General features: G+C 45.7%; 2 protein-coding genes across 11 annotated transcripts in view; one reads left to right on the top strand and one right to left on the bottom strand.

The window, feature by feature from the left end:
• Positions 1-18,477, top strand: part of RTN4 (reticulon 4) — an 83,273-nt gene extending 64,796 nt beyond the window's left edge. For all 6 annotated transcript variants that reach the window (XM_053245967.1, XM_053245973.1, XM_053245979.1 and 3 more), the window contains 5 exons: positions 49-187; positions 9,269-9,338; positions 11,567-11,613; positions 15,694-15,752; positions 17,337-18,477. In XM_053245967.1, the coding sequence (XP_053101942.1) occupies positions 49-187; positions 9,269-9,338; positions 11,567-11,613; positions 15,694-15,752; positions 17,337-17,379 (358 nt within the window). In that variant the 3' untranslated portion in view covers positions 17,380-18,477. The remainder of the gene's footprint in view (positions 1-48; positions 188-9,268; positions 9,339-11,566; positions 11,614-15,693; positions 15,753-17,336) is intronic.
• Positions 18,478-19,095: 618 nt separating this feature from the next.
• EML6 (EMAP like 6) overlaps positions 19,096-21,932 on the bottom strand; it is a 268,042-nt gene continuing 265,205 nt past the window's right edge. For all 5 annotated transcript variants that reach the window (XM_053245913.1, XM_053245901.1, XM_053245917.1 and 2 more), the window contains one exon: positions 19,096-21,136. In XM_053245913.1, the coding sequence (XP_053101888.1) occupies positions 21,112-21,136 (25 nt within the window). In that variant the 3' untranslated portion in view covers positions 19,096-21,111. The remainder of the gene's footprint in view (positions 21,137-21,932) is intronic.

The raw sequence follows: 21,932 nt of genomic DNA, 5'->3' as shown, positions 1-21,932 counted from the left end.
AAAGCTCCGGCTGGCCCATGTCTCACGTATGGCGTTTCCCTCTTCCAGGGCTTACTTGGATAAAGATGTCGCTGTGTCTGAGGAACTGGTCCAAAAATACAGCCACGTTGTGCTTGGCCACTGCAACAACACAGTTAAGGAGCTCAGGCGCCTCTTCCTAGTGGATGACTTGGTGGATTCCCTAAAGGTAAGGCACTTATTATTATTATTATTATTATTATTACATTTATATCCCGCTCTTCCTCCAAGGAGCCCAGAGCGGTGTACGACATACTTCTCTTTCACAACAACCCTGTGAAGTAGGTTAGGCTGAGAGAGAAGTGACTGGCCCAGAGTCACCCAGCTGGTATCATGGCTGAATGGGGATTTGAACTCGGGGCTCCCCGGTCCTAGTCCAGCACTCTAACCACTACACCACGCTGGCTCTCTTCCTTTCCACTTCCTAGACAACTCTTTCCCAACCCCTTTGCCCCCAATGTGCACTTAAGTTTATGGAGAAAAATTTGGGCACACCTCACCCCTGAAAGTCCTTAGGGGGGTGGAGGTGGGGTGTGTGTCATTTTTTTGTTTGTTTGTTTGTTTTGCTGTGGCAAAGCCTATTACCTCACGATGCCCCAGAAGTGTGGGTGAGTCAGCTGAAAAAAACTTGAGTTAATATTCCTGGTTTTCCTGCTGACCCGCTCCTTGATGCACTGGAAAGAGGTGCCTCCTTCCCCATGCATGAAGGAGCAAATCGGTTGCAAAGCTGGGAGTTCAAATGCCCTGTGTTTGGAAACAACTTACCCCATAATGCACCAGGAAGGAGACGCCCCCTTTTCTTCTTCAAGGAGTGAGTCAGCTGCAAAAGCCAGGAGTTTAAATTCTCAACTTTGCATTTGACTTGCTCCTTTATGTACTGGGGAAAGTAGTGTGTCTCTCTTTCCTCTTGCCCTGGACTAGGGTCTCCTCTCCAGTGCCTTTCTAGCCCTCTAATTTCTCACTCTGCTGCTTTTGAATGCAGCATTCAAGACTGGTGTAACCATGAAGGTCAGTATGATGTGGAGCACTTAGAAAGTTGCTTCTGAAGTATAAAAGTGCTCAGATTAGGTCAGTGCTAGACTGGAAGAACTCCTTTATAAAGATGTGTCTTAAGCTACATTGAAGGGTCGGAATCCTTGACATTTAAACCCCTCTTCATCAAGTACTCAGGTTAGCAGCAAACTGCTTTGTAACTTCACGGATTTAAAAGCTGGGAAAGCTTAAAATGAAGTATAAATACTGGTGATTCTCTATAGAAAAAGTGAGCACTGGATAGCCATAAAAGCAAAAACACTGCTCTGATCAAGGTTGACACTTGGGTCAAATGATTCATCCCAAAGTTATGCAACAAATTATATTCCTGCCGGTACTTGGAGTCCTTTGAAATCCATATCAGGCTTAGGGCTCACCAAGCCACCCTCTATCTGAGCTGTACCATTTCAAATTGCATTTCAGTCAAGGGGGCATGCTTCTTGGTTCATAGAAAGCTAGCCTTTCAGGCAAAAGGTTTCTCGATTGGAACCCTGAGATGCTATTTTTTCTATGTGGAGAGGATTTTTTAAAGTGAGAAGCATGTGATCAAATGAGTCCCTGTCTGCAGTCTGAAGTCGGATATTGGACAAACAATTAAAACTTAGTTCTTGGCTTGCTATCTTCTTAATGGAGCCAGTTGGCTTTTTTGGACAAAATCTTAGTAAAACTACTTGAAGAAATGGTCACCTGGATTTTAAACTTAACCTAAACATACATTAGTACTGCTAATATGTGTTGAGGTTAAATATTTGCTACAAATTTGTAAATCACTTTGAGAACTTTTGTTGAAAAGTGGTATTTAAATAGTAGTACAATAGAACCTTATTATTCATGGAACCACTATTTGCGGTTCATAGGTGTCAATTGACACCCATTTTCAGTATCCGTGGGTACTAAAGAGTTAAAACCCACGTATCCGTGATTCCTAGAAGGCCGGATGTGACCGCGGCGGTCACTTCTGGCTGCCATTTTGCCTGCAGGAGTCCAGGAAGAGACAGGAGGAGCCATTTTGTGGTTCACTTCTTTTAAAAGAAAATAAGGGAGGGAAACATCCCCCCCCCAGTTTTTCATGATGGGGGGGGCATTCCTGATCACATGGGAGCACATTACAGTAGACAGTTCACATTATTTTTCTGTTTGGTTTTAAAAACCCTTTCCTCCATTCTGGAACCTAACCCCCCTTTCCCCGTAGGCAACTCGTGGTTTCATTACTCGCAGTGGTGGACGAGGAACGGAACCCCTGGGAGTAATGAGGCTTGCTTCTGGTACAATTAAGTGTCTTTCATTCAAGGTGTTTACAAACTTTGGCTGATCTTGGTAGCCTGCTGAAACTTCTGTTGCCATATTCTGGTTTTCCCAATCTGGGTGTCTAATTTGCATATTATGAAAATTGGCTGGAAAATAATTTCTGAGCAGAATAGTGACTGCACGTTTTGCTCCATAACTCCGCTTCTACAAGGACTAGAGCTTATAAATAAATAAAAATAAATAAACAAATAACCTGAAATCTGGGAGAATCTGGGTGGGCTAAGCAAGCTGGGTGAGATGCTTTAAATCTGGGTGAAACCTGGAATCTTGCCGCCACCAACCTAGTTTTCACTGACATTCCGAGAGTTAGAGGGTCACCAAGCTCATTGGGGGTCCTGGGGCAAGTCCCCCACTTTCTGATCTCTCTGTGGGGTCGGTGGGCTTGTCATATCTTGGCTCAGAAAGCAGCACGGTGTTTTTGAAGGGGAGGGGCTCTTTCCAACACAATTTCTTCTCTCCCTAGTGGCGGACTTATTTTGTGGTCATTCACAACAGAGTGAAAGGAAGAAAAGAGCTGGGTTTAGACAAGGGAGAGGCAAGGGTGGAATTGAGGCACTTAAGAACTTTGCTCCCTGGGCAAAAGGTTTATGCATCTCATTGTGCAACACGTTAGGCTGTTATGGCTCGCACCATTTAAATGGAGGTTAAAGAGAATCTCTAATTACAGCTGCCATGGACAGTGAGTTGGCGTATGTTATCCCAGGGTTGCACAAACCTCAGCCCTCCAGCTGCTGTTAGACTACATCTCCCATCATCCCCAGCCAGTGACCAATGGCCAGGGATGATGGGAGTTGTAGTCCAACAACTGGAGGACTGGAGTTGTGCAGCCCTGTATTGGACAGATAGTCTTGGGCCTCCATTTTCCATCTTCAAAACTATACTTTGATATTTTAGTTATGCCCAAACAACTTCTAACAAAACTTCAATTTTGGCCAAAATAGCAGTGGAACAATTTGGCAGGGGAAGTCCTTTCAGCATCTGCTCCTGAGGGCTGCCATATTTCTTTTCAAAAATACCCTGGATGCAGTATAATTGTGTGGGGGAAATAGAGACTACCCTTAAAAAAAAAAAGTAGCCCTATCTGATAGCCCTTATTTTTGCTCCAGAATGACAAAATGAGGCTATAAACACGATTATAGAAAATCGGGCTAGGCTCCACTAGTCCGATTTCCTACAACCGTGTGAACCACCGGCCACGGATGCGAGCGGGTAACCCGCTCAAGTAGCCCTCCCCTTAAACCGGGTTTGTGGAGTGAGTGCTCCACAAACCTGGCTTTTGGGATCTCGGAGGGCATACTGGAGCTTCTGGTGGCCACACGGCCCCCAAACTCCCCAGCCCCTGCTGGCTCCGTCACGGAGCCGGCAGTTGTGTGGGCAGCCAATCCGGCCGCCCAGGGCTCCCGCCCTGCTCATTTGCTCTCCCCGCAAACCCAGCAAAAGCGGGTCTCACTGATTGTGAGACCCACCTCTGTATCTGGGGCATTTCATGGGGAAAACATGGCAGGTGCCGTGAGCAGCAAGGACCTGCTGCTGCCCGATATAGGCATTTCCCACAGTCTGGGAAACATACCAGAGGGGATTCGAAGCGACAACCTCTTGCTCCCTAGGCAAAGTTACTTCCCCGCTGTGCCATTAGGTGGCTTGATGAACTCCCTACCATTCCCTTAATTATTGCCATGATATCCTGAACCCCAGTGGGGATTCGAACCGGCAACCTTCTACTTGTTAGTCAAGCATTTCCCCGCTGTGCCACTTAAGGTGATGCCTTGTTAGTAGAGAAGTGCAAATCAATTTGAGCTCAAAATGATTCAAGCTTGAAATGGCCGTTTCATGTGTTCTGAGTTCGAAACAAAACCACCCCGTTTAGAGTGTTTCGAGCACCATTTTTCCAGGGAGAGCTGGTCTACCAGTTGGGGTTGGTGGGTAGACACCAGTCCTCCTGAGCAGTGGGCCAATGCGCCAAGTTCAGAGCAGAGGCCTGGTCTACTCGCCATGTTTCAAGTGCTTTGTTAAACAGCAGACAAAACTATTTGAGCATTTTGTGTTTCATTTCAAGCCCGAAATGAAATGCAAAATCCATTTCATGCACAGCTCTACTTTTTAGCCCCAGTCACTGCCTGGTACTCTTGCTTAATGATTGACTGATGGCTATCTCTCTCTTACTTTATTGACCTCATGGGGCTGAAATCACCAACTGGTGACTTTAGGTGTTGACATTTCACGTTCCTGATTTGCTGATGTTTCTTAGTCCAGAACTAGTCAGTATCTTCCCTACTGATAAGATCTGTCATGGCTACTCATTACCAGTTCAGGCCCTATCAGTATATAGGTGAAGTTGGGTACACTTACCCCCAGGGTGCATCACTTAAATTTATGTACGTTGAACTTGATTTGCTATTTGGGTGCCCATTCACCCAGTGTGGAGATATCTGTTTGGAGTTCTTTGGGGTCTAATAGGCTTTCCCAGTCCTAAATAATCTGGAGTCATCTGAAAATTGCCCACTCTGCTGCTTTCTCCAGATTACTTGTGGAAAAGTTAAATAACTCCAGTTCCAGTTTAGATCTCTGGAGGAGCCCTGGTATGTGTGTGTTCCTCCATTGTGAGCACTATTCTTAGCTTCTGCTTCCTGTTATTTAGCCAGTTATTGATGCATAAGGAGGCCCATCCTTTTATCCCGTTACTACCAGGGTTATTTGGCAGCCTTTGTCCATGTTATGCTGGGGTTTTTGGGGAGTAGCTGAGATGCAGTATTACAAGGTGCATAATTGACTTGGAATTGTGCAGTGCCTTGAGTAAGATAGTAAGCAAACCTAGTAGAGGCAAAAGGAATGGCGGTGGTCATTTGCTGTTCTGGGGAACAGACTAGGATACAGCAGGCGTTCTCAAACTTGGGTCCTAACTACAAATCCCATTATCCCCAGCCAGTGGCCAATGTGGCTGGGGATGATGGGTCCCCGATGATGTTGGACTACAAATACCATCACCCCCAGCCTCTGACCGTTGTGGCTGGGGATGATGGGATTTGTAGTCCATTCTCACCAGGGGACCCAAGTTTGAGAACCCCTGGGTAACAGGTCTCCAGTTGCCGAGACCTACAGTAAACAGCTTTAGAGGTTTAATACTGTGTTAAGAGGTCAGGTTTTCAGAGTTAGGTTTTGAATTATTGGCTTCTACCCCTAGTTACTGTGTGTTCTACAGATCAAGCATGGGTTTGATGTCACTGGAAACCAATTTGACTCATCATTGCAGTGTGTGTGTGTGTGTGTGTGTTTCCTAGTGCTTTCCTCCCATGTGCTCTGTTAACATCTGCATGGTGGAACCGTATGGACAGAATGAATCATGTGCGATTCCATATAACCATCTCTGTTAGGAAGCACAGGAAGAAGCCACAAGGAAGCGGCTGCCATGGGTTTGCAGAAATGGGTGAAAGTGCACTCCATAAGCATGCATGCTACCGTGATAGCATTTACGCAACTGTAGATCCCAAATGACTGTTGTTCTAGCATGCTAGCCAGGTGACTCAACAGCTGATTGATGGTGTCTCTGACCATGGGCAGACATTGCCAAATATTCCATAGAGCAGTGATCTTTATTTTTTGAGCAGGGGCCACTTTGGCATAAAACCTTCCATGTAAGAGACATTTCCCACTGTGCTGAGCTCTACACAGTCGTGCACGTTTTCTGTGCTGGGAGCGCCCTTTAAAAGAAACTGGACCCTCTCTGGAGAGGTCTCTAGGAAAAGCACTGGGAAGGCCTCCATTTCCCCACCCTCTGCGTATGCCTTCGAGGATGGTGCGGGGGTTCAAGAGGGCTCCGTTGCCCTTAAAGAAGCCTCCCTGGCATTGGGCAAAGGGCAGCTCTGTGTGGTGGGCATGGCCATCTCCACACGGTGCCAGGGGGGATGGACAGCTTTGGCCAAAGCTTTGCACAGGCCCAGTAAACAGTTGGTCAGGCATCTGCCACTGACTCCTGGGCCTTACAATGACAAACACTACCATAGAGACAGGACTGTCTTAATGTAGCTGGCAACTCATCTCATGTTAAGAGTGTCGTCTGTTAGGAAGGGCAGGCCTGGGTGCTGCTTGTCCTCCAACACGACAGTCCTCTGGGGCACACCTAGTGGTGAAGCAAAGCTGCTCCTACTGACCATCTCCCCCCATGATCTTCAAACAGCAACACATGCAGTCAGTGGGGGCAGAGAGCACAGCTTAGGACCATCCATCCCTCCATCTTGTTTGCTGCAGGAGCCTTGTGATTGGTTCTGTAGAGCTCCTATGAAGGATTGGCCTAGATCCCAGGGGATTGCAGGAACACCCTTTTGTTTGTGGCACTGTCTCCTCCGGCTGCTGCGTATTCATGCAAGACACATATGACCTTTCCAAAATGGGGACTGATTTTTCCTGTTCAAGGCAAAGCTTCGGTGCTCTTTAAAACGACGTGACAAGTAGCCATGATGAGTCAGAGGGGCAAAGAACGCTTCCATCTCTTTCGAGGGAAAAGGAAGCGTTCCATCTCTCTCTTGAGGAAAAGGGAAGTGTATGCATCAGGAAATGCTTAAATAGGGACACCTTGCATGCCGTGAGCATGCCAATGATTCTAACCAGCAGTGGGACTTTATAATGCAATATGTGTGCCATCTAGAGCAGAATGCTGCATTTTCTTGTTCCTTGCCAGGGCTGTGTGTCTTTTAAAATAATAATTAAATTCTGTGCCAAGGGAAGATTGTATCACGTGCATAACTGGCTGTGCAATTTTGCATTGTTCTCCTTCTGTAAGACTCAATTCAGGGATCACACTGCTCTGTGCCTGATGAGATGTAAACTGCTTTTCAGTGTGATGTCTGAATTGAGCCACAGTAGTTACAACTACTGCTTTAGCACCTGAGGCTGCTTCCCCTGGAGGTGGGAATCCAAATACAACGCCAAGTGCTGAGAGGATGGGTAATTACTCAGTACCACTGTTCGCTCTGACAGGGATTCTCAGATGTTGACTACAACTCCCAGCATCCCCAGCTGCAGTGGCCTTTGGCTGGGGATGATGAGAGTTGTAGTCAACACACATCTGCATGTATGGGGGGTAACACAAGCTTTCCATGCAGAAGGCCCCAGGTTCAGGCCCTGCCTTCTCTGATCGCCTCTACTAGCACGGTTGGGAAATTCATCTGCCTGAGATTCACTAGATGGATAAGGAGCCTGACTTGGTATCTGGAAACTTCATGTATTGACAGCCCTGGGCCTGGCCACCACAAAGCTGTTAGCAAGACTGTGACTTGGAGATTGTGTGCACCCTTCTAGCCTTAAGCCAACAGTTCCTCCAGATGTTGTGGGACGACAACTCCCAGCCACCCCAGCAGTGTTCCCTGTAACAGGGATTCCTAGATGTTGTTGACTGCAACCCCCATCATCCCCAGCCAAAGGCCATTGCAGATGAGGATGGTGGGAGTTGTAGGCAACATCTAAGAATGCCTGTTACAGGGAAGCCTGATTGCCCAACCATAATATCCTCCTTTTCGGAACCCCTGGTTTAAGGCACCTGCTCTACCTGCTCTCTCTGGTTTAAGGCACCTACTCCTGTTAGGACCCCCTGGTTTAAGGCTTCCTTCTCCTTCACTTCTCACTTTCCTTTCTCTCTTCTCCTTCTCCTCACTTCTCTTCCCTAGTCTCCTCACTTCTCTTCCCTAGTCTCCTCACTTCTCTTCTCCTTCTCCTCACTTCTCTTCTCCTCACTTCTCCTTTAAGGCATGCTTCTCCTCACTCCTCTCATTAGCAAGGCAGTAAGCCCACAGAGGAGCAAGATGGTGTTGAAGACTCCTGCCCTCTGGCTCTGGGGAGCTGGTCTTTCTCTCATCTGGGATCACTTGTCCAGGAAGAGGAGTGGGGAGGGGGTGAGGTGCAGCAGAGCCAGATAGGGGAAGCAAAACAATGAGAAAGAGTACTCTGTGTACATGGGGGAGCTTGGCTGGTTGGGGTGTATTGGTCCTTGACCTGACAGAGCTATAAATAAATCTGTTTGCTGCCCTTTTAGGGCTAGTACTGACCACAGCACAGGAAACCTACATAACGAATCAGGAGCTGGGAGAGCATTGTATGTTAATGCATACTTCATGGGTTCTCAAACTTGGGTCCCCAGATGTTGTTGAACTACAACTCCCATCATCCTCTGCCACAATGGCCTTTGGCCATGTGGGGACCCAAGTTTGAGAACCCATGGCATGCCAGTTCTTGCTTTGTGCAAGGTATTTGCTACTGAAACCATGCGATATTGACATAGTAAATACTCGTCGCATTAGTAAACACATCTCATGGTGGTGATAGCCTGATCGAAGTTGCCTGGCTATTGTGCTTAGATCTGACTGCCAAGAGGAAGAATTTGCCTCTTTCACTGCAGTGATACTTGAGTCTGTTTGGGTGGCAACGGCCGCTTGAACCGCAGGGAGACAGAGCAGACATGAAATGTCCCGAACCTTTAGTCATCCTTGCCTTGGCCTGAATTCTGACGGGGGACCTCAGTGCTTCAAGGCTGCAGATCCCATTACCAGTCCTTTGGGCTATAATTATCTCTGACATATGTAGGCTGAAGGGTTGCCTTGTTGTGTCTTGACTTCCCATGTTGCCTTCGGAGGAGTCGTTTTAACAAAGGCCATTTAAGAGTTGGGGCACACAGGTTGCAATGACCATGGCAAGGGTGGTGGAAATGGTTCCACATCGGTATTGCTTTAGAAAGGCTTACTGAGCTGGGCCAGCCAATCACATGTGGCGCCTCTGTGCTCCTGCCAATAGCAGCAGCCAGCTCCATGGATCAGGGCATGGAGACTCCACCTTGGTTACCTGTAGTACTGATAAGGCATGCTCTGACTCCAACTGGATCTTCCAGTTGCTGCCTTCTCATTGAACCCTCTTTTTCTTTCAGTTTGCCGTGTTGATGTGGGTGTTCACCTATGTTGGTGCCTTGTTCAATGGTCTGACATTGCTGATACTGGGTAAGTGGGTCTTCCTTAAGTTGCACTGAATAGTTGCCAAAGAAGTCTTGATAAATATGGAGGCATCAAAGGCTGCTCTTGGGGGTCGTCTTGACAAGGCCAGCAGAATGTAGAAGAACAGTAGTGAAGCCACAAAAGCAATCATGGAGGAAAAGTTCAAGAAATGGAACAAGCTTATCTTTTGGAGAAATTCCTAGGGATGGGGAGGGTGTGAGACATGAAGCTGATAGAGATGGGGGAATAAATAGCCTTTTCCTCTCAGGCTGTTTTTCGGACTACAACTCCCATCATCCCCAGTCATGATGCCCAACAGTCGGGAGTTATTGGTGTTGTAGTGCAGTATCTGCAGGAGGGCCATAGTTGGATCGATCTGGGGGCTAAACCAAAGTGTAGTTGGTTTAAAATCTATCAAAGCTTCTTGGTCATAATATTTAAGGATAGGAATGAAGCAGGCTGCTAAAGGCAGGCAGGAAACCCTGTTTGAAGTTGAATTCTGCTGCTGTAGCTAAAGGAGAACTAGACGGTCTAGGGCAGGGGTTCCCAACTTGTGGTCCTCCAGATGTTGCTGGACTACAACACCCATCATCCTCAGCCACAATAAATTGTAGCTGGGGATGATGGGAGTTGTCGTTCAGCAGCATCTGGAGTACTGCTGGTTGGGAAATCCTGGTCTAGGGATACCTGTGTCTTAGCTCCGGTTTGGAGTAAGGTTTTAGCCTCCTCAGATTCCATGGGGAAGCATTGGGCTATCCTGGAGTCATCGTTCCCCCACCCCCCGCAATTTCCCCTGGTTTTGTTTCCAGTTAACAAGCTGGAGATGTGAGGATAGGTTGCATTGGGGAGGAGTATGTCTCTGTCCTGATCTCATCTAGGGAAAGTGTGTGTTCCTCCGCAACCAGCACCTGTGGATATTTCCCAGCTTAAATTCAGGAGGTTGCCAGGTGGGCAGAATGGAGGGAAAGGGTAAGAGGGTAAGAGGTGCAATGGCCATGGCTTAGATCTGGGGCTCCCTCCTTTCCTGAGAACTTAATCTTCACAGTTTTAATTAGTAGAGAGATGCATGCCTCTGACCAAAATGGGGTTAGCGAAACCAGGTGTATATGAGCTGTTCTGGACCTCACCATAGGAACATAGGAAGCTGCCATTCACTGAGTCAGGCCATTGGTCTATCTAGCTCAGTATTGTCTTCACAGACTGGCAGCAGCTTCTCCAAGGTTGCAGGCAGGAATCTCCCTCAGCCCTATCTTGGAGATGCTGCCAGGGAGGGAACTTGGAACCTAGATGCTCTTCCCAGAGCGGCTGCATCCCCTGAGGGGAATATCTTACAGGGCTCACACTTCTGGTCTCCCATTTATATGCAACCAGGGCAGTCCCTGCTTAGCTAAGGGAACATGCTTGCTACCACAAGACCAGCTCTCCTCTCCTTAAGGCCTGTACAACACAGGGGATTGTCATCCACATGGGTGTCTCGGCATATCTAGCAGCTTGCTGTGCTTGCCCATTGGGGCAAAGAGCCAGTCTGGCAGTTGCGAGCATGAATGGTCCCCTTTGCTAAGCAGGCTTTGCCTTGATTTGCAGTTGGATGGGTGACCACATCTGAGTGCTGCCTGCTGTAAGATCTTCCCCTTAGGGCAGGCATCCCCAAACTGCGGCCCTCCAGATGTTGCTGAACTACAACTCCCAGCATCCCTAGACACAATTTTTTGTGGCTGGGTATGCTGGAAGTTGTAGTTCAGCAACATCTGGAGGGCCGCAGTTTGGGGATGCCTACCTTAGGGGATGGGCCCATAGCTCAGTGGTAGAACATCTGCTTGCCTTCAGAATGTCCCAGATTCAGTTGTTGGCATCTCCAGGTATGGTTGGAGGAAACTCCTGCTTGAAACCTTGCAGAGTTGCTGTCATTCACTGCAGACAAGCCTGAGCTAGATGGACCAATGGCCTGACGTTATAAGGCAGCTTCCTAGGTTTCCTTCTCAGTTCAGGGTCACAGGCCCTCTGGCTGCTGCAGCTGTTTTGGTCATAGGATTTCCTCGTTCTTTGTGGACATCACGTCCTGGTTCCACAGACGGCAGATCTTCGGTTATTGCAAGCTTTAACAGCCGTGGTCAAATAGTTCTCAGGCACTTCTTTTATTGCCATCAGTTAAGGGCGGGGGGAAGAGCTTTGAGTAGCTTTGCATATCTCTAGGCTTAACTCTCTCTCTCTCTCTCTCTCTTTCCCCCCACCAGCCCTGGTTTCACTCTTCAGTATTCCTGTTATTTATGAAAAGCACCAGGTGAGTGAGTGTGTGGTGCAGCATGGCCACTGATACGTTAGCAGAAGTGAGATGCAGTTAACGGGGGTGTTGTGAATAAACTGTGTACCAAAAAATCAAGAGCATTGTGCAGAAGAAAACCTTGCCCCTTCTCTTGATCTACTTATTGCCGCTGTTCTAGTGCTCAGCAGAGGTTAAGTTAGACTGGGAGGTTGTCCCCTTTAAGCTGACTTGGCAGGCACTCTTAGTTGGGCAACCACTTTAAAGCAGGTCATCTGGAGTTGATCAGCTCTAGAGACTTTGCATGGCTCAGGCCTTCTCTGGGGTGGGGGAAATGGACTTTCAAAACCATTCTGCCAAGGAAAGAGAAAATGGCTCTCTTCTGTCCCCGTCCCACACCCCACATAGGACTGGCATGCTGCTAAACCTTTTTTGGGGGGGCAATTATTTCAGTTTTATTATCTCCCACGTTCCCACTTGGTGAGTACATAAGGCAGCTTAACAGCCATAATTATAAATCTAAACCATCCTATGCCAAACACCTCAGTAATAGCCCCCTCCTTAAAACATCAGCACAGTAAAAGGAAAAGCACAAAAAAGGGAAAATAAACTTGCACATCTCTGAGATGGATTTATTACTATTATTTTATTATTATTTTTACATTTTATATCCCGCTTTTTCTCCAAGGAGCCCAGAGTGGAGTACTACATACTTAGGTTTTTGCTCACAACAACCATGTGAAGTAGGTTAGGCTGAGAGAGAAGTGGCTAGCCCAGAGTCACCTAGCTAATATCATGGCTGAATGGGCATTTGAACCTGGGTCTCCCCGGTCCTAGTCCAGCACTCTAACACTACACCATGCTGGCTCTTTAGCAGCAGAGCGCAGCAACCACCCCCAGAACTGAGGGAATAGGAAGGTCTTAAAAGGCTTTCTGTCACCTTAAGTGGTGCAGCGGGGAATGACTTGACTAGCAAGCCAGAGGCTGCCAGTTCGAATCCCCATTGGTATGCTTCCCAAACTGTGGGAAACACCTATATCGGGCAGCAGCAATGTTGGAAGATGCTGAAAGGCATCGTCTCAGACTGTGTGGGAAGAGGCAATGGGAAACCCCTCCTGTATTCTACCAAAGAATACCACAGGGCTCTGTGGGGGCCAGGAGTTGACACCAACTCGACGGCACACTGTACATTTAAAAGGCTTTCTAAGGGCCGGTACGGAGGGCATTAGAAAGGGGTTTTGTCGGGCACCACTCTCTACTTACTGCCCCCATTCTCTGTTACCCGAAGTATCGGTTTGCCCTGTGACTCACTCGTCCTGTGGTAGGTGTGGCTTGCAACTCCTCTCTAAACTGATTGGCCAGTGCCTTCACCAACGAAGCTCTTTCTATTGCTTTATTTATGCTATCACCAAACACTCTACTCCACAGAGCTACTGCCTGTATATAGACAGCGCTAGAACCAACCAGCCAAATGAACAATCCCTCCAGTAAACACAATCCCATCATGAAATGCATTGTATCTGCTCCAGTCCACTTGGGAGTCAGATCAAAATGGTCATCCTCTATCAACACTATCGTATGAAACACACAATCACAGGAGAATTCTCCGCAGCACTACACAGGCCTTATCGGGGAGTACTTTACACAACTGGGGCCACTGCTCAGTAGATCCTGCCCCATGGGGAAGCCATGCTTGTATCAGTTAGGGAAAGCACCCGGAGTAGGTTCCATAGCCCAATAGTAATGCCCAAGGAGGCACATGATGAGGTCTCTTAAAGATCCAATTTGCACTGTACTCTTTGGGTCTTCTTGTGCTGTACATGGAGGAAAACCCCAAATGTATTAGTAACTTGCTGGTGACAGCTAAATGTCCAAGTGGCAAATTTTCTAGAAACATGGGGCCCAAATGATCAGTATGGGATATATGTGAGCATCTCTTGAAAATGACTTGTAAGATGGCCCTTTTCTGCCTTGGATTCCATTCTGGGGAAGAGTGTGCTTTTCAGAAGTCAATTCCATAATGGAATATCTAGACTGTACCTGGCTCAGAGCAACCGAATAGGGCAACGGGGAAGTAACTTGCCTAGTGAGCAAGAGGTTGCCGGTTCGAATCCCCGCTAGTATGTTTCCCAGACTTTGGGAAACACAGCAGTGATATAAGAAGATGCTGAAAGGCATCATCTCATACTGCGCAGGAGATGGCAATGGTAAATCCCTCCTGTATTCTACCAAAGACCACCACAGGGCTGTGTGGTCGCCAGGAGTCCACACCGACTCGACGGCACACCATTACCTTCACTTTACCTGGCTCAGGGGTTGCTATGACCTTGTGGACTCCAACTTAGAATGCTAATGCAAGACACTGACGCTGCAGGGGGCAGGCATGTGTGGTGTGTGGAAGGTACCTGAGAGGGCAGCCAAATCAAAACCGCACCATTGTGTACACTTGCGCCTCTTGGTTGCTCTGCACAGGCAAATCTCGGCATTCGCGGACTGTGTATCCATGGTCAGGTAATTGACACCCGACCTCGGCATACGTGTGGTGGTGGGGCAGTCAAAGGGTTAATTTTGCGTATGCACAGGTTTGTGATGGTTGGAAAGGACCTCCGAGGTAATTTCCGGCCACCACTTTTCAAGAGGGGAGCCAATTTTGTGGCTCATTTGTTAAAATCTTTTTTTAACCATGGTTTTTCACTTGAAAATGACGCATTTGGAACTTTTAGGGGGCATTGCTGCTAACCCCTGCTAACTGGGCAAAGAGGCACCTTGTTTACTTGCTGATTGCGAGCCCTTTGGGGACAGGGTTCCATCTTATTTATTTATTATTTCTCCGTGTAAACCGCCTTGAGCCATTTTTGGAAGGGCAGTATAGAAATTGAATTAATAACAATAATTGTTGTTGTTGTTGTTATTGTTATTGTTATTATTATTATTATTGCTGGACACCTGGAGACCTGCAGAGTACAGCAGGCCCCCCCCTCAGTTTTTAGGGCCCCCTTTTGCTGTGTTTTTGCTTTTCCCCACACCTTTGGGAACCTATCCCCCTGAGTCCCATGGTCTGAATGACCCACTATCTGCAGTTCTGTTCTCCACGGTTGTAGTGGAGAATGGAACCCCTGCAGATAATGGGGTCCGCATGTATTGTCTCCTGTTGCTGGATAAAGAGGAGTGGCTGTACTGGGAGAGAAGCGAGGAGAGAGGGCGTGATATGGGCAGTGAAGGGACCGGTAGGAAGCTTCAGCAAGAGCCCATGGGAATCCAACCGATCTGCTTGTCTCTCTGGACACACTTGAGCTTCTATGTCTCTTCAGCACATCCCCTTGTCCATGTACTTGACTGTAGGGTTTTCAACCTTTCACAAGTGCGCCCTTCTGTTGCAAAGCTTTAGCTCAGGTGCCCCATTTAAGCAGGCAATAATGGTGACCCTAGAAGAAAATCTCGTCAGAGTCGGTGAAATAAAATGCATGCAAGCGAAGTGACTCTTCCCTGGAATTGAGCAAACACTCCCCACCCCATCCCTAGTTCTGTGCTGTGGCTTCCTTCCTCCTCATGGCCAGGGCTCCAGTGCATGTGCCTGACCTGATCCCGCCTGTTTTATCAAGTACCAGGTACACAAATGGCTCTATATAATGAAAATCATGTGAAGACACCATGGAGTGCTTTGCTCACAAAGGAAGATTAACGACAGCAAAAAAGATGGGGTGTATTATTATTTTTAAAAATAGTATGTCTATTAGTTAAAAGCCAAGGCAGCAGCTCATCTAGCTGATTAAAAAAGCAACAATAATAGGTATCTCAAACAAAGGAGAAGCAGCAGCATAAAAATGCAAAGTCAATGCTACTGCATCACTTTCCTGATACGGTTTTCAGTGCTGAGTTCTGCAAGAATGAACGGATCTTGGCATGCACTAAGATTGCCTTGTGTTGTAATTGCTAGAATGAAACACAGCCGCTTTGCTTTGTAGGCGGAGGGCGGGGGAAAAGCACTCTCTTCTCAGACTGTCCTCTACCTGTTGAAATGTATTACAGCCTGTTAATGGAGTAAATGCCGATATGAACCAATTCAAAATAATTGCAACAATTCGTCTTGATCTCTTTCAGGCTCAAATTGACCATTACCTGGGACTTGTGAATAAGAATGTCAAGGATACAGTGGCAAAGTGAGTATGCTGGATTTTGAAGCTATTAAAGCAACTCTGGCTATCTTGAATGTTGTCTCTGTGTAAGAATGCATACCCCAAGGGGAAAATACAGCAGTCAGAAAAGATGTTACTTGTCAGTGCGATTAAAATATCAGAACCAAACAGTTCTGATAGAGATGAATTAGACCCATCACATCTTGGGTTTGGAATGTGCTAAATATTGGGGCTGATAGACCAGTTTCTATAACCCTGTTCACACATTATGTTCAATACAAACTGATCTGTATGCATGTTCAGTTATTACCATGTTATGTTCAGTACATGTACAATAGTACATTTCCTATCTGCAACCTGCATTTGAGGGGCTTGTACCCAGGTTCACTTTTAATGTGAATGTGTGTACAGTCATGCACACACACATGTACAGGTATCTGCACGTACAGCATTATGCCTGAAAAGGGCTTTTGTGGAATACCATTTGGAGAATTTGAGGCGGGTGGGATTGGAGAATGTGGCTGTGGCTGCACCCCAGCTTCAGTCCTGGTGACATGGTCATTTGCTGTCTTGTTTATCAAAGTCCCTCATGGGCATAGAAAGAGTTGGTGGGGCAGGGGGAGAAATCCAGTTGTGGTGCTTTTGTGGCCTGTGAAATTACTGTCAGTAGCAGAAGGAAGAATTACCATCATCCTGACATCTGTTCTTGATCCCTGTTGTCTTGGATCGTGCAGAGCAGACCTCTTTCCCTTCTGTTTTGAAGGGAAGACTTGAGGTGTGGTATCCAGATTAAATTAGTCATGAGTAGTTCCATTGAAATTAATAGGACAAATTAGTCTTAAAGGTAAAGGGCGCTGTCAAGTCAATTTTGGCTCCTGGCGCCCACAGAGCCCTGTGGTTGTCTTTGGTAGAATACAGGAGGGGTTTGCCATTGCCTCCTCCTGCACAGTGTGAGATGATGCCTTTCAGCATCTTCCTAAGTGCCAGCGGGGATTCGAACCAGCAACCTTCTGCTTGTTAGTCAAGCATTTCCCTGCTACACCACAACTAATTAATTTCGGTGGAACCACTCATTAGTCTGGATGTCAGTAGAGGAGTAGGCATTCCAAGTAGATGCCATTACGATTTGCAAATCTTCTTTTTGTTCTTCCAGTGTCATGACTGAAGTAGTGACCTGTACTTCCCTCTTCAAAGGGAAGATCTGTATATGTGCTAGATGTCAATCTCTCCCACTAAAGAGAGGGCATGCAAATAACCCTTCATCTCAGCACTTCTTTTCACTTGCAAAGCTCTGCTCTGTGGATTGGTGCTATTCACAAAGACCTCTCTGTTTAGGGTCAAGAGAGAACATTTCTCCTAGTTAGAGGCTCTGGGTTTATTTGTGTGTGTGCTCTCGCTCTCGCGCTCTCTCTCTCTCTCTCTCTCTCTGGCCTCTTCCCCTTTGAATTATCTTGAGGACTTTGCTCTGCTGCCTGCTTGTACCTGCCCTTCTGTGGACTGGAATTCTTAGGCTAGCTTGTTGGGGGTTGGAGGGTGTGGGGCAGGACAGGAGGTGCTAAATGTTGCCCAGTTTCTCATGCATTGAAATGGCTTGTTTTTTTTTGGCAGGATCCAAGCTAAAATCCCTGGGCTGAAGCGCAAAGCTGAATGAAAACCCTGCAACAACTTTTCTTAAATAGGAGTTCATCTTTTACGTGGGGAGGGCAGGCATATTCATTTGGATTACGTGGGGAGGGTCAGGGAATAGCAAAACCTTGACATTGCAGTGCAATTTCACAGATCTTTATTTTTTAGCAACGCAGTGTTTCGAGGAGGAAAAAAAATAACCTGTTCTCGACTGCCATGTGTGTTCATCATAAGTATTGTCAGCTGCTATGTATGGATTTAAACCTAATCCTCTTTGCTTCTCCCGTGTGCAGCACTGGTTAACACAACAGATTGGAGAGCTGTACATTTTATGCTTGGGTCAAGGTAGTCTTGCTGTGTTTCCGAGAGAACCTCGTGCAAGCGGAGTGCAGGGAGAACACTTCAGTTTAGCACTGTCTCTGGTCTGTGTAGATGGATTGCAGATTTTCTAAAATGAGATGTTTAGAAGAATATGCCATTAAAGCAAGCTTGAAAAGCCTTGTCTTTTTTGGCATCGAGTGTAGCTGTATTGTGCTTTTTAATTTTACTGTTTTATCAATTGCCAATATAAAAATTATATATATATATATATAGTGTTTCACAGCCGCTTAGGATGTCCAGCTCCTCCCACAGTGCTTGAAATATCAGAGAACTGAACTGGGTTTTTTAGCTCCATGGTATGTAAGCTTTCAAATCTTCAGAAAACACTAGCACCTATTAAATAAATGAAAACCAACTCTCTGCATATTACACAATTTCTGCCATAACCTTTGCTGCACAAATCTCCTATAGTCTGTTTTGAGTAAACAAGTTTACAGCCTCTCAAACTCTGAATCTGTGGAAGGAATGTCTGAAGGTGTGACCCGGAGATCCTTGGAGGTGGAGCAAGGAACACCTGGCATGCTTGTTCTCCACTGTGCAAGGGATCCTTGGCATCTGTGCATGGATCAGCGCAATGCGCCCTGATGCTGCAAATGTTGTTTGGGAATTTCGAACATTTGTTAATGCAAGAAATCACAAATGAAAATGTATACACTTGCAGTTTAAGCTGTATTGAACTAAGTCTGTGGAATGCATTGTGAAATGTAAAAACTCAAGTATCAATAAAGCGTATAGAATTAAATGGTCTTGTGTCCAGGGGAGTTGTGAATGGTTTTGTGTGAATGCAGGTAACTTGAAGAGCAGATTACACTTTCATGGTTGTCTGGCTCATCTGTGTGTGTGAATTGTCATCACTGGAAAGTACTGAGAGTTGACACTAAGCAAGTTCTGTCACTATTAAGTGATGAACATGTATTGGAATCTTGCTTGACTGTAATTGAACTTAATCTTGCATCACTGAAGGTTTTCTGGAGTTAGTTCATGGGAAACTGCAGTTGTTAAAGTAGACCTCTCATTAATGGAGTGAATTTCAGGATTCTGTAGCTGTACCTTAAGAATAGGCAGTGGTGCTGCTTCGACCAATATTTATGGCTTCCAACCTCCTTTAACCAATTGAATGTTGTGTAACAGAGAAAGGGGCAGGGTTATGGTGGGGGCCCATTTTCATGATGAAATTACAGCATGTTAGAGGAGGTTGGTGGAAAAGTGAAAGTGAACCAGCCACTGGTTTGGTTTTATTTTCCTCGTATCTCTTTGTGTGTTTGAGACAGACAACTTTTGCTGTCCAGGATCAGCACAAGAAGAGGGAGTGGGGGGAAACCAGGAATTTCTATTATCCAATGAGAACCTGACACTTGGATGTTTTCAAATCATAAATCTTTTACTTGATCATTTGAAAAATAAACTCATGCATTACTATTTTAATTTACATTATAATACAGCATCGGGTCTGAGCATAATGTACCTAAAATCAAACCATATAAACAAATACAAATCTCTTTCTGACACACACACCCACACATACTATTGCTCTTAAATAGTTTTGCACAACTTCACCATATAGCAATTCATTCTGTCACTATTTTTTAAAATTTAAGATACAATCAATATGAAAGGCCAACATTACAACATAGGCAGACAAGGTGATCACCTGACATCACCAGCTTGATATGGTTACATTATCTAATACAGGGAATATTCCTTAAGAGGGAGTCTGGGAATAAGACTGCATAGGGATGTGTGTTTGAATTAACAGGGGAGTGTAAGGCATTAATATATTCCACTGATTAAATAAGAGAATCGGCAATTGGTAGTTTCATTGTGTTTTACAGAAGCACTTTTGTGTTTATAGAGCTGATTTCCTGTCACATGGGAGAACGGTTTCTCATGACCCTAAAGTGAGCTGTTACCCTTTGTGTTTCTTGGTGAGCACAAGCGCTTCCAAAAAACAACACACACAAAACCCCCACACAACAAAACAACCTAGCTTTTCAGCCATGCTCCCCATCAGTTTCACAGGGGGAGGAGTTTTGGCAGAGTATTGCTTGCAACCGAGGATGAAATGGCGCCATTGAGCAGCTGCTGGTAAGTCCTGCCTACTTGGTGGCTAGGCCACAAGGAGCATCTCCCCTTCAACAGTCATCCACCTTGAACTAACTCCGCTAGTCTTCAACACAGTTCTCAAGTGTCTTTGGCATTTCCCACAACTAGCTGAGGGCTCTAGCATGGAGCAACTAGAAATTGAATCTGGGTGCTTCTAGATGTAAACTGCATACTTGAGTTCCTCTGCATGAGAAACTGAGATCTGTAACGCCTTGGTCCTTTGCCAGTAGGCACTCTTCCGTGGCTGCTGCCAAGTTGTCTGCTATTGAACTTGGTAAAGAAAACAAACGTCCTTGAAACATTATCTAGAGGCTTTCCTCAGTCCAAAACAATCTCTCCCCTTACTTTAGTACGAACTGCAAAAGGACAATTTTTGAGAAGTGGGAGGAGCAAAAAACAGTGGGAATTCTTCACATTCATCCCCTCTTGCCTTGATGTCTACCTGTCCTAAAGACCACCTTCAGTGGGTAGTTGACTTATTGCCAAGTTGGCCAGAAATATTTTCAATATTTGTCTTGCACTTAATCCCCATATCCTTTGTTAGAAGAACTAAATGAGATCCACTTAAGAAATCAAGACAAAAGCAGGGAATGAGTGGATTTATACCACAAGGGGGAAAAGAAAAGGAAAAAAACTTTAGTCAGCCCTCCTCAGTTGGATAGGTTGTAGCACCTTGAGTACAAAGCAGACACAGGCAAGAGGCAAAGTTGGATCCTGCACTCTTGGAAAAGCTTTCAAAAGGCACTTCATAGAAAACTGGCAAATGAAATTACTTAAAAACCTTTTTAAAAGATTATTTGGTAATTTTAAAGTATAAAACCAGCCATGGCCCAGAGCTTCTTTTACTAATTCAAAAGAGATACTGAAGCGGCTGGTTTTTAAAGTGTTTATATTTAGTGTGTGCAGTCTGAAAACATGAGGAGTTTTAGTATTCAAATCGAAAATGGTTTGCTTTCAAAAGGTGACTGCAGCTTAGTTTTCACCATAGGGTAGGCATTGTAGACATGTATTTAATTTAGCAAGAGAGGTTTAACACAAATTAAACAATACATCCCTCAGGCTAATGATCAGATCAATTAATGTTTCTTTTCCTCTTGGTGGTTTCATGATTTGGCATCCAAGGTAACTGCATGTCACTTTCACCAACATGTATAATCTATGCAGTATTCTGTAATAAAGCCAGCCACTGGGGTCTTGGAGGCATTTGGAAAGGTCCACTGTTTGGCACTCATGTGGTAGTGGGGGGCAAATGTGGCAGCAAGGAGATGGACTTTCAAAGACATCGCCAGACAAACACACTGGAAAAAAAGAAAGGAGGTGATGGTCATTCTCTGTACACACCTGTGTGCCTGAAAACAGTGGTGGTAAAATGTATTGACTGACAGCTTGGATCTGCCCTGCACACCATTCTTTCAGCAATGTATTCTACATTTATTTATTTATTTTTAAAATAAATATCTCTATTTTTCCCCCCATTTCTATACCCACCTAGTATAGAAATCTCTAGGCAGTGTACAGATTAAACATAATATAAAACAAAACATTTAAAATTCATAAAAACAAAAAGCACAATAGGGGGAAAAACACACATTAAAATTTAAGTTTCAGTCAAAAGCCTGGGAAAACAGGTACATCTTCAAGGTCCTCCTAAAAGCAAACAGAGAAGGAGATGCTCTTATTTCAGCAGGGAGCATATTCCAAAACAGAGAAGGCCCGGTCCCGAATTGCCACCAAACGAGTTGGCAGCAACCATAACTGGACCTCTTCAGCTGATCTTAATAGGTGGCAGGGCTCATGACGGAGAAGGCGCTCTCGTAAGTACCCTGGACCTAAGCCATTAAGAGCCTTATAGGTAATGACCAGCACTTTGAATATTGTTCAGAAACATATCGGCAGCCAGTGCAGTTCTTTTAGAATCAGTGTTGTATGGTCCCTTTGTGTAAACTCAGAGACCAATCTGGTGGCTGCATTCTGTACCAATTGTAGTTTCCAAACTGCATACAAAGGCAGCCCCAAAGGCAGTGCATTACAGTAGTCAAGCCTAGAAGTTATTAAAAATGGATATAGCTATAGACCTTCAGTCCTCTGATGTCT

This window comes from Hemicordylus capensis, chromosome 1 (genome assembly GCF_027244095.1).
Source record: "Hemicordylus capensis ecotype Gifberg chromosome 1, rHemCap1.1.pri, whole genome shotgun sequence".
NCBI lineage: Eukaryota > Metazoa > Chordata > Lepidosauria > Squamata > Cordylidae > Hemicordylus > Hemicordylus capensis.
Note: the sequence above shows the minus strand (reverse complement) of the source record. Positions and strands in the feature narration are given on the sequence as shown.